General features: G+C 34.6%; 1 protein-coding gene across 1 annotated transcript; it reads left to right on the top strand.

Moving 5' to 3' along the window:
* The first annotated feature begins 1,357 nt into the window (after positions 1-1,357).
* On the top strand, positions 1,358-2,732 carry LOC18443277 (monolignol oxidoreductase AtBBE-like 13). Its single transcript, XM_006853469.3, has one exon. The coding sequence runs from the start codon at positions 1,435-1,437 to the stop codon at positions 2,650-2,652; it is 1,218 nt and encodes a 405-aa protein (XP_006853531.3). The 5' UTR covers positions 1,358-1,434; the 3' UTR covers positions 2,653-2,732.
* The last annotated feature ends 18,343 nt before the right edge of the window (positions 2,733-21,075 follow it).

The following is a 21,075-nucleotide window of genomic DNA, read 5'->3' on the forward strand; positions in this document are numbered from 1 at the left end:
ACAATTCTTCTCTTATGATGCGAAGAGAGATGGGACATACGGACACCGAAAAAGAAAACTACAATATGAAATGAGTCGATTTTAGTTTAAAATTATGTAAAAAGTTTACCAACTTGAGAATTTTTATTTTTTACAAAATTACTATCTGAGGATACTATTCTCATACTGCATTTTATATTTTACATATTTTTTAGTATTTTCGAAAGTAGTATTGTGCCTTAAAGTCGGAGCAATACCCAATCGTTCTCATATTAGCATCATTGGACCACTTTCTGTGGTGCCTTTCAAAGATTGGCATCCTCGAACTGTAAAGACTGATTTTGTTATACATTCAGAGGCACAAACCGCAAAGACTGGCTTTGTTATGCATTCAGAGGCCGTCGGAGTATTGCATTCAGAGGCAGTTTGAGTTAGGCAGACTGAGCTGCTGTTCTCAGCACGCTTTCACTAGTACTTTCCAGGACGGTCCGATGATATCTGATGTTGGTATCCACGAACCACATTAGTTCATTTATTTAATATAGTGGTTCGAAGGTATCAATCTCGAACCGAGCACTGTCCTACTAAAAAAAAATTAAAAAAAAAAAAAAAATTAACAAGCGGTCATATTTAAAAAAAAAAAAAAAAAAACGATTTTAAAAAAAAATAAAAAAATGAGTTGACGAACCTTTCTCGTAGGTTTCGCCAAAAATAGAACACCCTTTTTCAGGAAGCAAATTAATGTCTCTTTATGGTGCAATGGACATCACAAGGGAATAGAATAGAAGAGAGAGAGAATCACAAGATGAGGAGAGAGGATATTTTGAAAGAGAAAGCATGGCCACGTAAGTTAGTGTGTCATAAGAGTTGCCGTCGTATATTTACTTACGTGAACATACCAAGCCTACTATGGCTCGCGCCATGCGAGCTCCCCTAAGCGGCGCGCCACCTGCCGCCACTCTCCGCTCCCTTTCTCTCATCCTCCTCTCTCTCCTCCTCGCCTCCGCCTTCTGTAACCCCTCTCTCTCCTCCACCACCAATTCTCTCTCTAAAGACACTTCAACCTCCTCTCTTCCCCCTCTCTCTTACCAGTCTCTCTCATCCTCCACCACCTCAACCCCCAATTCTCTCACTAGCAACACCACAAGCCAACACGTCCGATTCCGCAAATGTCTCTCGCGCTCCGCTTCGACCCCAATCCCCACCCAACCTCCGTCCGCCTCTTCTATCTCCGCCCCCCACCAACCCATCTTCATCCTCCACCCCGAGACCTTCGACCATGTCCAGGCCTCCATCAAATGCGCCGGAGCCTGGAACCTCCAAATAAGAACCCGAAGCGGCGGGCACGACTACGCATCGCTCTCCTCGATCTCGCTCTCTCGAAAGCCCTTTGTTGTCCTCGACCTAGCTTACCTCCGGGAAATCACCCTAGCCCACGACCGAGCCCACATAGCCATGTGGGTTCATGCGGGTGCAACCTTAGGTGAGCTTTATCACTCAATTGAAAAACTAGCACCAAACCATGCTTTTCCTGCAGGTCTTTGTCCAACTGTTGGTGTTGGTGGTCACATCAGTGGTGGTGGTTTCGGAACCCTGGTTCGAAAGTTTGGCCTCGCTGCCGATAATGTTATCGACGCCTTAATTGTCGACCAGAAAGGAAGAATTCTTAACAGAGAAACAATGGGAGAGGATTTGTTTTGGGCTATAAGAGGAGGAGGAGCAGCGAGCTTTTGCGTTGTGGTCTCATGGAAACTAAGGCTGGTACCTATACCTTATAGAGTGACTGTCTTTACAATACAGAAAACCCCAGATCAAAATGCTATTCCTCTGGTTTATAAATGGCAGTACATAGCTCATAGATTGCCAGAAAATCTATTCATTCGAGTGGTAATGCAACGCTACGTCAAAAAAAGCAGAGGGAAAGGAAAAACAGGAAAAAATGGGCCGAAAACCAGAATAAATGCCCAGAAAAAACGCGGAGATGGCGTTACAGTGGAGTTCAATTCACTGTACCTAGGGAATTGCAGTGAATTAAAAAGAATCATGGACCAGTGGTTTCCAGAGTTAGGGTTTTCTCAGGCCAATGGGACTGAGATCAGCTGGATACAATCAGTCCTGTATTTCTCTGGTTACAAATTAGGAACAAGCATTAAAGTGCTTTTAGATCGAAAACACGTGGACCATTTGAGCTTCAAGGCAAAATCTGATTATTTATACAGACCAATTCCAGAGAAGGGGTTACGGGGCATATGGAAATGGTTGGAGAAAGAAGAGAAGGCGTTTGCCATAATTGACCCTTATGGTGGAAAAATGGAGGAAATCGCAGAAGATGAGACGCCGTTTCCACACAGAGCAGGGAGCTTGTATAACATACAGTACATTGTAAAATGGGAAGGAGAAGGAGATGAAGAGAAAAGGAAGCATGAAGATTGGATTACAGGTTTGTACAAATACATGGTGGAATTTGTTTCAGAAAAGCCAAGAGCTGCTTATTTGAATTACAGGGACCTTGATTTGGGCGTTAATGGCGGTTCTGGGGATTATGAGGAGGCTAGGGGTTGGGGTGAGAAGTATTTTAAAGGGAAATTTAGGAGGTTGGCGATGGTGAAAGCCGCAGTGGACGGTGAGGATTTCTTTTGGAACGAGCAGAGCATCCCGGTTTTAAAACAGTGAGAAAACTGGTTCTCTTTCTCTCGACACGATGTAAATCAACTCTATCTCTTTCTCTACCAAATGTTTTTAAAGTTTAAACATGGCTGATAATCCTCTAATACGAATGATTCAAAGGTTTTCTTGTTGATGTGACCAGGTATGTGACAGTATTGGTTGTATTCTAACAACAACAGAATCTCTCTCGTTTCAAGATTAAATGCCATTAAAACCTTAGAGAAGAGGCTCCATTTACCGGAAGATAAAGAAACTTGTGGCCTCTGAAGAATTGGGGGAATTCCAGTTTCCAGGGTCGAGGGACTGGATTTATTTTATTTTTTTATTTCTTTATTTATTTATTTATTTATTTTTTGAGATTGAAAATATATTCCTATCGTTTTTTTATCCAGACATAGATTGATCTGGATTGACAATCATTAAGGGTGAATCGGTTATCCTAAATTATTAGGACCCGTCCGGTTCCCATTAGATAACCAATTCTGACGGCTTTCTTGACAGAAGCATACCCATTTTTTTTTTTGTGTTCTAATTTTTTCAATTTTTTTAATAATCACATTGCCTATCTAAATCACGGATCTGTTGAATCGGATAAGAATTTCGAATGCGCAATTCGGGTCACAGAACTGATCTTAAAACACCTTGCTTTCGCCTTTTCAACCTCATGCTTGAGAAGATAACGAGTCGTTCAAGTCAATTATTTTTTGGGTAGTTTCAATCTATTCGTGTAGTGCACATATGGTTCACGTGAAATAGTTTTTGTATAGGAAATTAATTCGTCAAGAAATAGGTTTTTTAGATTTAGATTTCTCAGGTTTTTATTTATGGTGCAATTTCTATAAGATTGCGACCTCAAACGATCCAATTAAAGCGCACCTCTAAATTTTATTATACAATATAATTTCGGTAAAAAAAATCTTAAGATTATCTAAAACTCTATTTTCATATCTAATTATAAAATTTTAAACTCCAAAAATTGTTAAAATCAAGTATATCAATGAACATATGAAAATCTTGAAAATGGAGGGTCTAGATAATATATTGCAAGATGCACTATTTCTGGGACCCAAAATCTATTTTTTTTTTCATATTCACACATCCCGATGTCGAGATGATCGTTTAGAGGTATTTTCAACATTCAAACAACTTTCTCGATGGATATTTTGAAGTGCATCTGTAATTCTACATTTTAAGGTTGCAACCTTATATAAATATTTTCATTCAAGGTTATGTTAGGGTGGTTATGGAGTAATTTATTATTGTACTCAATAAATTTGAGAAACTTTTATACCCTTGTTTTGTATTATAAATATTTTTTTAATAAGGGTATTTTTGTCATTAAGAGGGGTGTGATATCATCCACATAGGAGCGACATCACCCACATAGAGCATACTAGTGGTGCTCTATGAACATGGGTATAAGTGTCCAAATTGCATTGATTACTATGATAAATTACTATTAGCACCCTAACATAACCCTTTCATGAAATTGTATTTTTTTTTGTTTGGTAACCTACTTGAGAATCTACCATTCTGGAATATGGAATGTAACATACTTTTTAACTTTTAATTGTTGTTATGGATGTTGTTGAGATGGCATTGATACATGTCGAATGGATACGATATCTTGAAAATCTCTTAAAATTTAACCATATAGTAGGACTAACAAATTAGATGGTTAATTATTAGATCCAAACATATTTAATTTATTAGTCTTTTGTCTTTCCATCCGAGAGTATAAAATTAGTGTTTAAAACTCGGATCGGTCTGTTTGGGTAGTTGGTTTAGATTAGTGGATCGACGATCTGGCCCAAAGATATAGCTGATAAAAAAATAAAGAATTGAAAACAAAAATAAAACGTTGATAAATTACAAGAACAAAACTGTGGGTATTGGGGGATCTGGTTGGGCTGGATTGCCCCCAGATCACCCAATTACCTGACAAAACTAGCTAATTCCAGATCTAGACCATGAACCGAGTCAATTCCAATTGGTTCTCGACTTGGATTGGCCGATTTTGATCTGGATCACCATTTGTCAAGCATTGCATGAAATATTCATTAGGTATTGACATCGGACATCTCTATTGTGTGAATTGTTAGTCAAGATGTAGTTTCAATGAATTTATAATCTGGTTTTATCCCTAATGAAATTTAAAGCTGAAAAAAAAAATATCGAATAAATCTATAAACACTCGAAAATCTAAAAAAATTCAATTCGATCTCTATCCCCCAAGACTCAAGTTCTTCTATAAAGGTTTTGAAGCCAAAGAGTAGATATAATGGATATACAATCCCTTGGCCAAAGCTTGTGTCAAAGGAAAACTACCTCACTCTTGTCTAATTTGGGAAACTTCAAATCACAAACAAGCACTGCCTCAAGCAAAATCCGAACCCCAAGCACAAGCTTTTAACCAACTAAAAACACAAATCCAAGACCAAATCTTGACATTTTAAAATGTTTAGTCCCAGCTTAGGATGTCCTAATAGCCATATCTCAGCCTTATTTTTATGTGCCATTATTAGCAACAGTGGAAATAGGCACTCATCCTTAGAGATAAGCACCTCTAACAACGTCACTACTGATTTTTGTCGATAGTGGCAAATAAGTTTTTTTCTTTTCCTTTGTTTTCAGCTATCGGTAGAGCACTACTATTGACGGCATATTGCCAGCACGCGATGTTTGACTTTTAGAGTTGTGTCATGAATAGCGATGAGCCAAGTTGGCATATCACCCATTCTAATACAATTTTCATAAAGTTTTTTTCCTAACTCTGAAAATTGGAACGACCAAATGAGCCCTTAGTAAGGGGAATTTTAGTGACTTGAAATTTTTCAAATCATCTTCATTGAAATTTTTTATCAATCTGCAAACAATTTAATTTTCAGCTCTAATATCCTAGAGTCGATCGTCAATCAATGGATGGCACGAAGTCAATTTTGGAGCTCAAATTTATTCGGGCATGGTTTTTCAGCCCATAATAAATCTTGCAAAAATATTTCCTACTCCTATGGGTGTATATGATCCCGTTTACTTCTTTGGTATACCACGCGCTAGGAATAACTTGTAAATCTAATATTTTGGATTCAAGAAAAAAAAAATTGAAGTGTCTGATCAATCACTCTTACAACTACCCATTTTGAAATCTAAAGGACAAGAATAATTATGACTTTTTTATACAAAAGGCAAATGGTATCTTTGTAGACAATTTAAATAGGGTTTAAGTCAACCTTGACGTTTGTTTATGAAAAAATTATACATACCCCCATGACCAGGCCACCTTTCGATGTAGACCACCCCTCAATATTTTAGGAAAATTATGTTCAAACACTATTTCTACCCCTCTATTGCTGCATGGGAATATTTTTTTGTCAAAATTATGAGAGCACCCCCCTCGTGGCCCTTTCTTTTTTACCGCAACTCGCACCTGTCTGATATTGTTAACGCTGGAGAGAGGAGGGAGAAGATCCAACAGAACTAGCAAATGGAAAGAATAACTATTTGCTCCCTTAGGAGTGTATTATCTATTTACTCCCTCAGTAAGATTCATGCTTGGAATGCTTTTTAGATCTCAAATTTTGGGGATATAATATCTATAACTCATAGAATAATCTCAATACAAAATTTCTGAAATAAAATCTGAATGTACTAGAAAAAATAATACCTCAAGATTGAATAGAGACCATTTAATTTTTGACGCGCTAGATCTAAGTATCACAAAACTCAAAATTTAAAATTTTTATTTTAAAAATAATCATCTAGTAATCGCTATATGGTTCCCAAAATTTTAGACTAAAAAAATCAGTGTAGCGAAGTATTTTGACAAAGGGCGCAGATGTACAGTGTGCTCTCGCGGGAGCACAGTGTATGTGCTCTATAAAAAATAAAAATTGAAAACGTGTGTGATTGTACTGTTGTCTGGTGTTTGTCATTATCGGGCAGGTGGGCGTGGGCAATTGGGTAAAAAATAAAGGGTGTGCTTGTAATGCTAATGAAAAATGTTCCCAGGTAATAAAAGGGTGGAAATAGTGTCCATATGTAATTTTCTCTAATATTTTTTTATAACATACGACGACCTCCAAAACTATTTATGTTTGCAACTATTATCCAAGTCATAAGTTAGTGGTTTTGAGACAAAAATACCCCCTTGTAACATAGCTTTTTTTCACGTGCTCTTGATTTTTTTAAAGGGAAAATATCTTCATACGCCCATCTCTATAAACTTAAGGTTTTAAAATTTATCTTAAGTCATAAAAATTCTAAGTTTTATATTTTTTAACTCCTTAAACTAATTTTATCTCTTTTAAACCTATTTTTTTGCCCTAAACAAATATAAAAAAGACATATCCTTTCTAAACATTATCCTCTCTCTTTTCATGTAATTTTTCCCTAAATGTCTCTCTACCTAGTTCCTACTCTCTCTCCACCGGTGTCTCTCACTCTCCCGTTAGAGAGACAAAGTGGGTGAATATTAGAGAGAGAGAGAGAGAGAAATTTGAGAGAAATATATCAGGTAAAGGGAGGAAGGGTTTAGAATGAGCATGTCTTTTTATATTTGTTAGGGCTAAAAAAAATTAAAAGTAGGTAAAGTTAGTCAAGGGGTTAGGAGATATATTTTGAATTTTTTGGTCTATTGAGACATGAAAATAAAAAATAGGGAGTACGAGGATATTTTCCCTTTTTAAATGGTGCGTTGGACTTGTCTTATTGCAAATAATGTGCCAGACCAACACGTGATGGACGAGCTTTATTTTTTAAATTGAAGCCAGTTTATCACAATGTATGTCAGACTGACACATTGCCTAAAATAAACCCAATCTACAACACATTGTGCCATACTATTTGGATTTTTGTCTAGAGAAAATATGCATTGAATCATGGATATTTTCATTAGGGGTGGCAATGGACCCGAACCAACCCAAGATCCACTGGGTATACCTAACATGAGTACGGGTATGGGTCCAGCATTTTGACCCAACGGGTTGGATCTGGGTCCAAAACCTGGACCCGAACAATATTGGGGTCTGGGATCGAGTCTAGCTAGGCTCGACCCATATCTATAAACCATTGGAAATAAAATGCTTTACTTTAATCCCCATTCGTTTTTGATATATTAAGGATCATATACAATAAGAACTCATATTCACCTTTAGCTATTAAGAGACAAATCAAATGGCTTGAAATCTACTGGCGGGTGACTGTAACCTTGTACATGAAGGTAAAAAAAAGCAAAAAAAAAAAAAAAAAAAAAAAAAAAAAAAAAAAAAAAAAAAAAAACTCATAAGTGGTAATAGACCTTACCAGACCCGGGACCGTAAACCGTTGAAAATAAAATACTTTACTTTAAGCTCTATTCGTTTGGGTATATTAAGGATCATATACAATAAAAACTTGTAGTCACCTTTAGTTATTAAGCGACAAATCAAATGGCCTGAAATCTATTGACGGGTGATTATGACCTTGTACATGATGGTAAAAAAAAAAAATCATAAATGGCAATAGACCAGACTAAACATGAGACCCAACGAGGTCAGGTCCGGATTTTGGGTCCAAGCTGGACCTACCCAAAGCCAACCCATGATGAGCATAAATGGCAATATACGTGACCAAACTTGGGAACCCAACGGGGTCAGGTCAAGTCCGAATTTGTGTCCAAGCTGGACCCTACCCAAAGCCACCCCCCTAATGACGGGGGAGTAAGTGATTTCATCATGAGACAACAGTACAAGGCCCCAGCTCGTTTCTCAAAGATTCAAGAATAAATTGCGACCACCGTGGGGCTCAAACCCACGAAGGTTAAGAGCCTTGTGCTCTACCAACTGAGCTAGACGGTCTTGCTATTTCCCTATTTTATTGAGATTGGTTTAGGATAGGTTTCCCCATTGTGTTAGGAGTGAATTATAAGTTTACGGCAATATTTTCCAATTCTTATGGGTCAAATCATAACTTTTTAGAAAACATAACCTACCATATCTTAAAATAGGATGCAATGAATTGTTATTATTATTTTCAAATAGAGATAATAATCGAAATGTATTCTATCAAACCAGTATTTAAAAAACGCCAAGACGAACCGAACTCGCCCTGTTCGACTCGAAAATCGCCATGGGGGGATCGAATCGGTTAAAAAAACGGGAATCGTCCGGTTCTAGAGAGAACCAAACGATTTTGCACAGTGACTCGCCGATTCACTGTACAGAATCGGCGAGTCTGTGAAGAACACGGGTTGCACAGTATTTTTTACGGGATTCTTCGAAATTTGTCATTTTTTGATCATTTTTCTTGTTTTTTTTGGCATGTGATCTATTTTGCAGGCTGTAAACAGCTTTATTCAGCTTTTACAAAGATTAAATGGTTGAAAAATTTGGTGTTTTTGGATCACGAAACTTGCATTTTTAGGGTTTCCGCCTTTCCTTATGTTTCATGCCAAATAGGGCATGAATCTTTCAAAATTTGTAGGCATTTTGATCGTAAAGCTGTGCATCAAAACCTTTTATTACTAATTTGTGATAATCCTTGAAAAACAGAGTTTTTTCGAGATTGAAGGCTTCGGTTCACAAAATCAGGTAAGAAGTTTGGGTTTTTTTTTTTCTGCCATATGATTTATTTCACGACATATTTTGAAGATAATGAGTTCAATAATTAGGGTTTTTAATCTTTATTATGTCTATTATGATTTAAAATTTTCAATTTTATGTAATTTGGTCAATTATAACATGAAATTTGAGATGAACATAGAGATGTCCGCGGAACCAAAATTTCGAAGTTTTTTTTTTTTTTTTCCGCCTTTTGATTTTTTTTTTCATGATATATTAGAAATAATAGGTTAAAAATTTAGGGTTTCGATTCCTTATATTGTTGTTTATCAGAAAATGTACTCAATTGGATGTAATTTATTCACTAAGAGGTGGATTTTTGAGTTAAAATGGCTTATGTAAAATGGCTCTACGAAAAACAGAATTTTTTTTTTTTTTGTAATCCATGATCGAATGTTTTGTAATACTTGATTGATTTTTTTGTAATCCATGATCGAATTGTTTTTTTTTTTTTTTACTAATCCATGATCGAATTTTTTGTTCTTTTTTTATTTTTGTAACTCATGATAGAATTTTTTCTAATCCATGATCGAATTTTTTGTAATCCATGATCGAAATGTTTGTTTTTTTTTCTTGTAATCCATGATTGAATTTTTTGTTTTTTTGTTTTTTTTTGTAACCCATGATAGAATTTTTTGTAATCCATGATCGAATGTTTTGTAATCCATGATCGAAATGTTTTTTTTTTTGTTTGTAATCCATGATCGAAATGTTTGCTTTTTTTTTGTAATCCATGATCGAATTTTTTGTTTTTTGTTTTTTTTGTAACCCATGATAGAGTTTTCTGTAATCCATGATTGAATTTTTTGTAATCCATGATTGAATTGTTTTTTTCTTTTTTTGTAATCCACGATCAAATTTTTTGTTTTTTTTTGTTTTTTTTTTTTTGTAATCCATGATCGAGTTTTATGTAATCCATGATCGAATTTTATGTAATCCATGATCGAATTTTTTGTAATCCATGATAGAATTTTTTGTAATCCATGATCGAATTTTTTGTAATCCATGATCGAAATGTCTGTTTTTTTTTCTTGTAATCCATGATCGAATTTTTTGTTTTTTTGTTTTTTTTTTGTAACCCATGATTGAATTTTCTGTAATCCATGATCGAATTGTTTTTTTTCTGTTTTTGTAATCCACGATCAAACTTTTTGTTTTTTTATGTTTTTTTGTTTTTTGTAATCCATGATCGAATTTTATGTAATCCATGATCGATTTTTTTTTAATCCATGATCGAATTTTTTGTAATCCATGATCGAATTTTTTGTAATCCATGATTGAATTTTTTGAAAATTTGTGATTTTTTTTTTGTAATCCATGATCGAATTTTTTGAAAATTTGTGATTTTTTTTTTTAATCCATGATCGAACTTTTTGAAAATTTGTTAATCTTTTTTTTTAATCCATGATTGATTTTTTTTTTTTAATCCATGATCGAATTTTTTGAAAATTTGCGGTACTTTTTTTTTTATTTCTTTTTATCCATGATCGAATTTTTCGAAAAATGATGATTTTTCGAAAAGATGTGAAAATCGTGATAAGGTTTTTATTATCATGATGTATTAAACCCAATTTTTAATTTTTATTGTTTGAGTTTGCTGTACTTTTTTTTTTTTTTTTTCCATGATCGAATTTTTTGAAAAATGATGATTTTCAGAAAAGATGTGAAAATCGTGACAAGGTTTTAATTATCATGAGGTATTAAACCATATTTTAAATTTTTATTGTTAAAGTTTTTGTTGAAAAAGTTATATGTTGATTGATTATTTATGCAAAAAAATGCATGTTATTATATTTTTAATGCAAAACCGTATTTTTTTTATCTGTTGTTCATGGATTTTTTAGTTGGAATGACTGATAATAGCTGGCTCTGTGAAGAATTGTTTTTATTATTGATTTTTTAATGCAAAAAATGTATGTTCTTGATAATTGAGTTGTAGCCATGTTTGGAGCTTGCATTTTGTATTATATTATCCTGAATGTTTGTAATTGATATGTACGAAAATATTATTGTCAATAAAGGTATTTTGCAATAACAAATAACAACAAATATGACTACATGAACTACCGCAACATATTATCACTACACATGGTGATTATTTTTCTTTTTGAACTATCAGGTTAATTTTATACTTTTTACATCTTAAAACAGTTGAATCATGTCAAGATCTGCAAAAGACTCTGCATGACAACATGGGGTCAGACTTGATCCCAACAAGAAAGACAAAATTATTTGTAATTACTGTCAAAGAGTGATAAGTAGTGGGGTACATAAGTTCAAGCAACACTTGGCAAGGGTTAAGGGAGAAGTTTCTGCATGCACTGATGTCCCTAGTAATGTAACAAAACAAATGACGGCAATTCTTAATGCTAACAAAGGTAAAAAAATTGCCAAACATAGGATGAATGAGGAGATAGCTAGTTATATACATCATCAAGCAAGAATGATACAGAAGAGCAATATAATAATGAGCTGGACATGTCCACAAGATTGAGTTTACATGAACAATATCAGAGGGAACGTGGGTTTAGAATGCCCGGTGCGTCTAGCTCAAACATGAATGGTGGGCCTAGCTCAAATATGCATGGTGGGTCTAGCTCAGATATGCATGACGGGCCCAACTCGAGCATGTATAGCGGGCCCAGCTCAAATATGTATGGAGGGGTTGGTGGCAATATGTATCAAGGAGAATCAGTTGTTGAAGAAATTGTTTCTAGGTTACCTAAGAGTGTCAGTATTGCAGGTCATGGTCGTAAAGACCCATTTCTCTCAAAGCCTAAGTCACAACAGATGACCCTAAAAAGCATGGTTAAAGGTATAAGAAACATGTTAGGGAGATATGTTGGTAAATGGTTCTACGATAAAGGAATTCCCTTTGATGCAGCCAATAGCCCATATTTTCCACCTATGGTCAGTGCAATCCAGAGAGTCGAGCCCGAGGTAAAACCCCCGACGGCATATGAGCTCAGTGGGCCAATATTAGATGAAGAGGTGAAGGAAGTTAAAAAGTGGATTGAAGAATATAAACAGAGTTGGCCAAGGACAAGCATTACTCTCATGAGTGATGGTTGGTTGAATAAAGTTAGCAAAAAGGAGTTTTTAAACTTCTTGGCCTATTCTCCAAAAGGTACAGCTTTTTTATCTAGCAAAGACGTATCAGGGACGAAGAAGGATGCAAACTTCTACATACGACAATATGATCAGATAGTGGAGGAGGTAGGAGATAAGCATGTAGTCCAGTTTATTACGGACAATACTCGTGCATGTGTTTCTGCGGGCAGTAAGTTGATAGATACGAGGAAGCATCTAGTATGGACCCCGTGTGCTGCACACAGCATCGATCTTATGTTAGAGGAGATCGGTGAGATCAAAATTGTGAAGGAGACTCTAGAGGAAGCAAGGTTGGTGTCAAGATTTATATACAACCACTCTAAAATTTTATTTCTGTTTAGAGAACACTCTAAGAAAAAAGAGATAATCAGGCCTGCCATAACCCGCTTTGCGACCGATTACTTAGCTGTGGACTCCATTCGAGAATCTGAAGGTGCATTAAAGAGATTGTTTACTTGTGAAGAGTGGTTAAATGACCGCATCTCGAAGTCCAGTACTGGTATAAAAGTGGACAACATAGTCTCAAATAGGCAGTTCTGGTCTCGATGTTCCAATGTTGTAGAGGCCACTACCCTTATAGTCACGGTGTTAAGAATGGTGGATGCTGACATGAAAGCTACCATGGGTATCCTTTATGAAAGTATTGAGAGGGCGAAATCAGCTATTGGGGAAAAGTGTAATTTTGCCAGCAAAGTGATCGAGATTATAGAAAGGAGGTGGAACACCAAATTTGGATGTCCAATTCATTATGCTAGTAAATATATATTTATATCATTACAATGTTTCAGTTTAAATCATTTTTTTATGAAATTGTAAATGACATTTTTCTACGTATATATTTTTTAGGTTACTACTTCAACCCAAAATTTTTCTATTTGACACATGAACAACCCCACAAGATTATGGAAGGGGTCAGATACATTATTACAAGGATGGAGAGAAGCTATCGAAACCAAGTAGCAGCAATACAAGAGGTATTATTTAATGTTTGGGTAAGAACTTCATTGAGTTGTTATATTTATAAGGAATAATGCACTAAAACGTAATATATTTGTTTTAGCTTGCCATGTATAGGGATGCTATAGGATCCTTCGAAACTAGACTTGCCAGAAATTCTCGAACTATGATGGATCCAGGTTATCCCCTCGCTAATATTTTGTTCATTCATATATTTAATCTTATGAATTGTTCTTGCCTTTACAATGCGTTTTGCATTTTAATCCAGCTGAATGGTGGGAGATATATGGTACTGATGCACCTCACCTAAAGAGGATAACAATCAAGGTGCTCTCCCAGACATTTTCTGCTACTGGCTGTGAGCGCAACTGGAGTACGATCCAATGGTTGCACACTACTAGGAGGAATCAACTCGCTTCTGAGAAGCTTCATAAACTAGTCTACGTTCATTATAATTTAAACCTCAGAGAGCGACAAATAAGAAGGAAGCTTGAAGACTATGGGCCGATAGACTTAGACACAACATTTGTCACAGACATAGAAGACCAATGGGTAGTAGAAGAGGAGGAGCCAGTGTTGTACAAGAGAGTGTTCCTTGAGGCTATCGGTGATGAAGATCTTGAAGAAAGTGATGAGCAGCATGAAAGAGGAAGCAACCAGCCAACGTATCCACAATTCATCGGAGATGTAGGTGATATTGCACCTAATGAGGGAGAGTGGGAAGGGGGTCTAAGAGAAAATGAGAGAGATGATGATTCTGAGGCCACCCTATCCCAGCCATATTATTCACATATCGAGTCCCAACAGCAACAGTGTAGGGATGAGCACGACAGTGCAGGTGAGCATGAAGGATGGACAAGCTTCGGGGGTTTTGGATTGGGAACACAACAAAACACTAATACTCAGGGATTTGGGAATAGTCAGACGCCTGCTAATATCGATGATTCGTTTTTAGATCGAATCAATGCATTGTCAAACGAATTCAATCAATGGCACCAACGTGACCAAGAAGAACAACAACGTCGTTTATCATTTTATTTTTAGATCGTATGTTACTAATTTTATGCTTTATTGTAGTCCATGTATGTTGATATACTTATTCCATGATAATTCTATGTTTATCCTTTTGTGTGATGTAAATTAAATGTTGAATGGCGGTTCATGCAAGGAAAGAACATATCAATATTTGCATATTCATTCAAAAACATGAAAATTCTTAATGGAGTACCCTCATTTCTTATTGAATTCCTAAAAAACAATATTTATAATGAATTTTAATATTTTTTTCGGATTTTTTTGAAGCTTTATTCTGACCGATTCACCCGATTCCCGATCCGGATTGCCGATTCGCCGATCCGGATCGATTTTTTGGGTGCCCGATCCGGGTCACCGATCCGTTTTTTAAACCGTTGTATCAAACCATTTACTTTTGATACAAGGAAATCACAATCATCTTTGACCATTAGATTTTAAATTAGGTGGTTCAATATATGTCATTGTTTAAGTACAAAGTTCAAAATAAAATTTATCGAATGTTGTGAAACGCTTTCAACTATTCCACTATTTGATTTCACATCTAATGGCTAAAAGAAATTGTGACTTCCTTGTACAAAACATGAATGGTTTCATAACATACAATCCCGATAAATATATGTAGTAAAAAAATAAATAAAAAGGCAATAAACGTAATAAGAAAAACTTAAGAAAGACGTGCTAAACAATGCTCCGGAGGGAGTAAGGCATATGTGCTCAACAAAAAAAAGAGAAAGCAATAAACATTAGGGAAAGGTTTATATACTTCCCCTACAGCATAGAAGATCTACGCTTCCCCTACTATCCAGCCATCCAATTTTGATCAAGAGAGCCACTCACCGTTTGATCTTAGATCAGATGTCTCAAAATATTCTATTTTTAGTTTTTTTATACAAATTGTATGAATATGAAATTTGGTACATGTCATCTTCTCATTGGGGTGCACCTATAAAAAATATTCAAAATAATTTTTTGATAAAATATAATGACCAAAATACCCCTTAAAACTTTAAAGGGTATTTTGATTATTTTATTTTATTGAAAATATTGTTTTTATATCTTTCGTTAGTGCAAGTTTAATAGAGGATTGGATGTATCAAATTCGGTGTTAAAATAGTTTATAAAAAAAATTAAAAAATGAAATAGTATAGGGACGTGACATTGTGATTGGGGCAATCTGAGCCCTCCATTCAAAATGGACGGTTGGATAAGGGAAATATATAAGTTTTATGTTGTAGGAGAAGCATGAAAAGCTTGTCCTAAACATAATAATTCTAAAAAATTTGAACCAGACATAGTTCCTATAAAATTATCCTATCCATACATAATTTTCCTTTTTTTATCACAACAAATACAACCAAGACTACTTGCAAAAATGTAAGTAACATTGTCAAAAAAAAAAAAAAAAGATCTACTTGCAAAATGTAGCCCCCAGAAACAGTACCTTGTTGTTCCAGCGAATCGGCCATTTCATTTTTTTTTTTCCCTATAGGCATGAACAAAGCTGAGGGCTTGCCCCATTAGGCCTTGAACTTTATTTCACAAAGGCATTATGGACCATGTAACTCATTGTGTACATGTATTCCCTTCTATGATGCAATTTCTATAAGGCCTAGGTTTTATGAAAACAAAGTAAAGCCTCACCTTCAAACCTCGTTTGGAAAGCACTTTGGGCATTAGAAATCTCCGGGACGACACAAATCAATTTTCATTACTGTTATGAAATTTGAATCTAAAAAAATGGTACAAATCTTGTGGATTTGGAAACACTTATTTTTAAGGTGAAAATATATGCTATTTTCAGTTTTTTTTTTTTTTTAACAACCATAATGGTCAAGGCTGAAATGATCGATTTGAAAGTTTTCTGACGCCCAGAGTTGCAATTTTCGATGAGCTTTGAGGTGAGACTTTACTTATTTTGTAGTATTCGTTCCAGCGGGAAAATATGTGCATATTCTCTTTGCTTTCAATATATTAGCTTAATTTTTTGCATTTTTTAAAAAAAAAAATTTCTTGTGTCAACACAAAATGGAGGTGTTTTCCTCTCAAGATACAATTCAACGTTGGCTTGGAACTTCACTGCTCAATGCCTAATGATGAGTTTTATCTTTGATAGTTCTCACATTCAGAGTACTGAAGACAATTTCTTGATCATCACATCAGTGCAGAATCAACCTTAGACGTATTTGTCCCGATATTAAGATATAATCGACTTGGAAGTATTTGATTTTTTCAGACATTAAACATGAGTTAGATATAAACAATGTGCAAGTTTCTTTTGGGTAGTTAATAAAAATATATTCTGCAAATTTAGATATGATAAATAGGATGATATCCTTTCTTTTCTTTTCTGTTCTTTTTGGTATTTTCTTTTTTGTAGTTTGTTATTTTTCATGGAGATATTGCTAACAATTTTCCTGTAAAGACTGGTTTTAAAAATATCATTCCTATATGGTGGTCTTCCATATCAAAAACTGATTTCCAAAATGTACACCATTTTCAAACTGATTGGCGATGTTTACGATTTGGAAGTTTTCAAAGCATCTGTGATTCATCTACTATTGATCTTTTAAAAAATAAAAGTGATTTTAAGATGTTATTATCATATATCCTATTAGTAAAATTGATGGTGCGGATGAGACCAAATCCGATATCAGAGAAAGGGGTGCCGTGAGGCTGGTGATCGCAAAACCCGGATTTTAGTTAAGAACTACCCAATTGAGAGAAGGGTCACTTTCTAGAGACTGTAATTTGCCGTGTATTTTCAGTGTCTCCTTCTCTCTGGCTTCCCATACTTATAGGGAGAAGATGGGCCAATGTTCATCTTTCTTCAAGCTTATCCGCTTAAAAACCTAATTTTAGATTCTTTGTTCCCTTAATATACTTTAGAATTCTTTATACTGCTTTCTAATGCGCTATGTCTAAATTACTTTAATATCTACTAACAAGTCCTACGACATAGCTCAAATCTAGTCTTGTACATCTTATTACATACACCAAGCTACCACTAGCTTGTGCATAGGGAACGTGACGCTTTTCTTGTTATTCTACTGGATAATCTTTCCTAAACAACTTTACTCCTTTTTCCACAGGAGTAGACATTGGTTTACAATTTTTCATTTGAAATATTTTAAGAACATAGTCAAGATATCTCTCTTGGCTCAATCACAACATTTTTTATTTTCTACCTCTAATTATATTTATGCTTAGGATATAAGATGCTTCTCTTATATCTTTCATCTCAAACCGAGAAGAAAGTCATGACTTAGTCTTATCAATTACTTCTAAGTCATTTCCAGCTAATAGGATATCATCTGCATATAATGAGAGTATTGTTAATTTACTTCCACTCTTCAAGACATATATACAATGGTCCAATCTATTTACTTCATATCTCATCTGTAAGATTGCATCATGAAATGTTAAGTACCATTATCTTGAAGATTTTTTAAACCATATAAAGACTTATTTAATTTATATATTTATTTTCTTGGCCTTTAATTATGAAGCCCTCAGATTGATTCATGTAGATGGTTTCCTCTAATTCACCATTCAAGAATGCAATATTTACATCTATTTGGTAAAGTTCTAGCTCATAATATGCAACGATTGCCAAAATTATTATAATGGATATAAACATTGCAACAGGGGAACAAGTGTCGACATAATCGACTCCCTTTCTTTGGGTAAGACCATTTGCTACTAACCTAGTTTTAAATTTATCAATTGATCCATCAGATTTTAAATTCTTTTTAAGTGTCCATTTAAAACCTATAGATTTCCTATCTAATGGTAAATCACATAGATCCCAAACATTATTTTTCTCAATAAAATCTAATTTTTCTCTCATTTCATTAAATCATTCTTAATATTCTTGTGACTTCATAACATCATTGAAGTTAAAAGGGTCATCGATTTTATCTAGGTCAATAAGGTTGTATATCTCCTCACTCATATAGACATAGAAATCATCAAAGTATGATGGAGGACCTCTATACCTTTTTTGAGTGCTTTACATTAGTAAGTACTTCAACATCATCATGTTGATCAAAGTTATTTATATCCACTGTACGTAGTAGTTCTAAGTCATCTATGATATTAAGTGGATTATCATTATCCATTATAGGTCGGCTTTCTTCAATAAAATATTCTAAGAACTCAACATCTTTGCTTTCAACAAGTCCCTTACCTTATGATAAAATAGATATCCCTTTGAACCTTTGGGGTATCCTATAAAATTACAAACTAGAGTTTTGTTTCTAACTTATTTTATGCTGATATGAATTAGGATATGTACCGACCGTCACTTCTTTAAGTTGGTTAGATCAGGTTTTCTACCAGTCTACAATTCATAATGGATAGAATCAATTGACTTAATTGTAACCTTATTAAAAATATACATTAATGTATTTATCGCTTCTCTCCAAAAAGTCTTGGGTAGACTAGCATGAGTCATCATGGATCTAATCATTTCTAAGAGGGTTCTATTACGCCCTTCAGGTATTCCATTTTGTTGTGGCATATCAGGCATAGTGGTAGATTTTTTAATCCCACTTTGTTGGCCATAAATGTTGAAAGCTTCAAATGTGTATTCACCTCCCCTATCAGTCCTAAGAACTTTGATGTTCCTATTCAATTGGTTTTCTACTTTTTTATATATATTTTATATATTTTTAAGGCTTCTGATTTATGGTGAATTAAATAAACATATCCAAACCTAGAAAATTAGTCAATAAAAGTGATGAAAGATGACATCCTTCTATGGGTTTTAACATTGAGGGACCTACAAATGTATGAGTCGACCACATTTAATAACTCATTAGCTCTCTCCCCTTTATTGAATGATTTCATAGTCATTTTTCTTGATAAGCAGTGCTGACAAGTTGGAAATTCAATGTTATTTAGATTTTGAATAAGATATTTCTTTATTACTCTATTTATTTATTTTTTTCCTATGTTGCAAAGCCTAAGATGTCAAGTGTATACATCAACAACCATTGCACAATCAACATAACGAGAATAAGTAGAAATTTTATTATCATTTTTCTCATTTATATGAAGAAGTAACAAGTTATGGTCATCAACCAAGTGTCTCTAAGCATAAATTTATTCACGCTTTCCAATTGATACTTTCAATGATCGAAAGCAGACTTCAAAGCTCTTTCTAATGAGAAAGGAGACAGATATAATATTTTGCCTCATACAATGGACAAAATATACATCAGTTAATACAAAGTCGAGTGTCCCTACATACAACCTACAAGTTCCTGCATTTAAAATATCAGAATAGATGTTGTTCTCCATGTAGATGTGTTTCTCCTTAGCTTTTATTTCTTTGAAGTCCTCGAAGAGGCCCTTTGAGCTTGTAATATGCCGATTAATGCATGTCTGCCCACCAACCTTTGATGTTGTAGTCTGCAAATAGGCACTTAGAGACCACACAAACAACTTCACGCCTCTTGCTTCTATTTCTACTATTCTTTGAATTTTACGGGTTTCGATTCTGTAAGCAATGGTTTTTTAAGTGACCTGATTGATTACATAAGAAACATTTTGGATGTCCTTGTTTAGTTTCTAAGTTGTAGGGCTTGGTTCATCTATTTTTGAACATATTGTTCCTCTTATTAAACTTCCCTTGAAATTTCTAGTTCTTGGGTTGGCTAGATTTAGGAGGTCCTTGAGCAAGCATGAGCTCACTCTTTTTATATTTGTTCATGTGTTCTTGCTCTACGGCTAGTTGCATAGGTAGGTCTTCTAATGTAAGAGATTTGACATTCAACCTAAGTGTTATTGTTACCATCCTCCATGAAGGTGGAACACTATTTAAGATTGTGGAAACTTGCATGCGCTCAAGAAATTCATTCCCAGCAAGGGCTAAGTCCTTAGCTATAAGAAGCATCTTGTTTACATGTTCCACTGCATTATCACCCTCCTTCATTTTGAATGAGTTATATTGCTTTAGTAGCAATTGGAGGTGAGTTTCGGAGGTTAAGTCATATTTTATTTTTATTGCATCCAGCATTTTCTTAGATGTTTCATGATGTTCGAAAACCTTAATAAGGTCATTGTTGATGTTTTTGCTATGAGGTCATCTTCTAAAAAACTTTCTAGCTTTTTTTATTCTTCTTCAGTTGGTTTATCACCAACTACTGATGAATCATCTTTTAGTACATATATGATTCTATCTTGGATGAAAAGATATTCCGTCTTTTTCTTCCACATGCCAAAATTGGTTCCATTCAATTTTTCACCTCTAAAAAGTTTAACCATTACAATTCTACTACAATTCTACTAGCCATGTGACTAGTTTATGAGTGGCTTAAAAATTAATTTCTAAGATCAAAGAAACTAAATAGAAACCACCAAAATAATAAATATGTGGTCAAGACCGGTTATAATAAGAGAGCCACAAAATAAAATCAATTAAGAATAAATTCTAATTATCCTTACCAAATAAGTAAATAAAAGAAAATGATGTGTTGCAATGTCCACCAAATTTTCTAAGATTTTCTACGCATCATGTCACCACCTCTATTAGCAATTGACTGATTCTCTCAGTCTCAAGACAATGGATATCATATTAGTAGACAACATATTTTGCTAAAATAAAAATCCCATGGATATCACGTTATAGGCAAAGATACAAAATTCAGCAATTGGTAATTCGTGCAAAATGATTTAACAAGTACCTTAATAATAGAGAGAGAGAAATGGTACTGGGTGTATGTGAGAT

The sequence above is a fragment of the Amborella trichopoda genome, chromosome 2 (assembly GCF_054954075.1).
Source record: "Amborella trichopoda isolate Santa Cruz 75 chromosome 2, AtrichopodaSantaCruz75HAP2 v2.0, whole genome shotgun sequence".
NCBI lineage: Eukaryota > Viridiplantae > Streptophyta > Magnoliopsida > Amborellales > Amborellaceae > Amborella > Amborella trichopoda.

Bases quoted from the DNA above. Each gene is read 5' to 3' on its own strand.
- LOC18443277 (XM_006853469.3), top strand. From the start codon at position 1,435: ATGTGGGTTCATGCGGGTGCAACCTTAGGTGAGCTTTATCACTCAATT.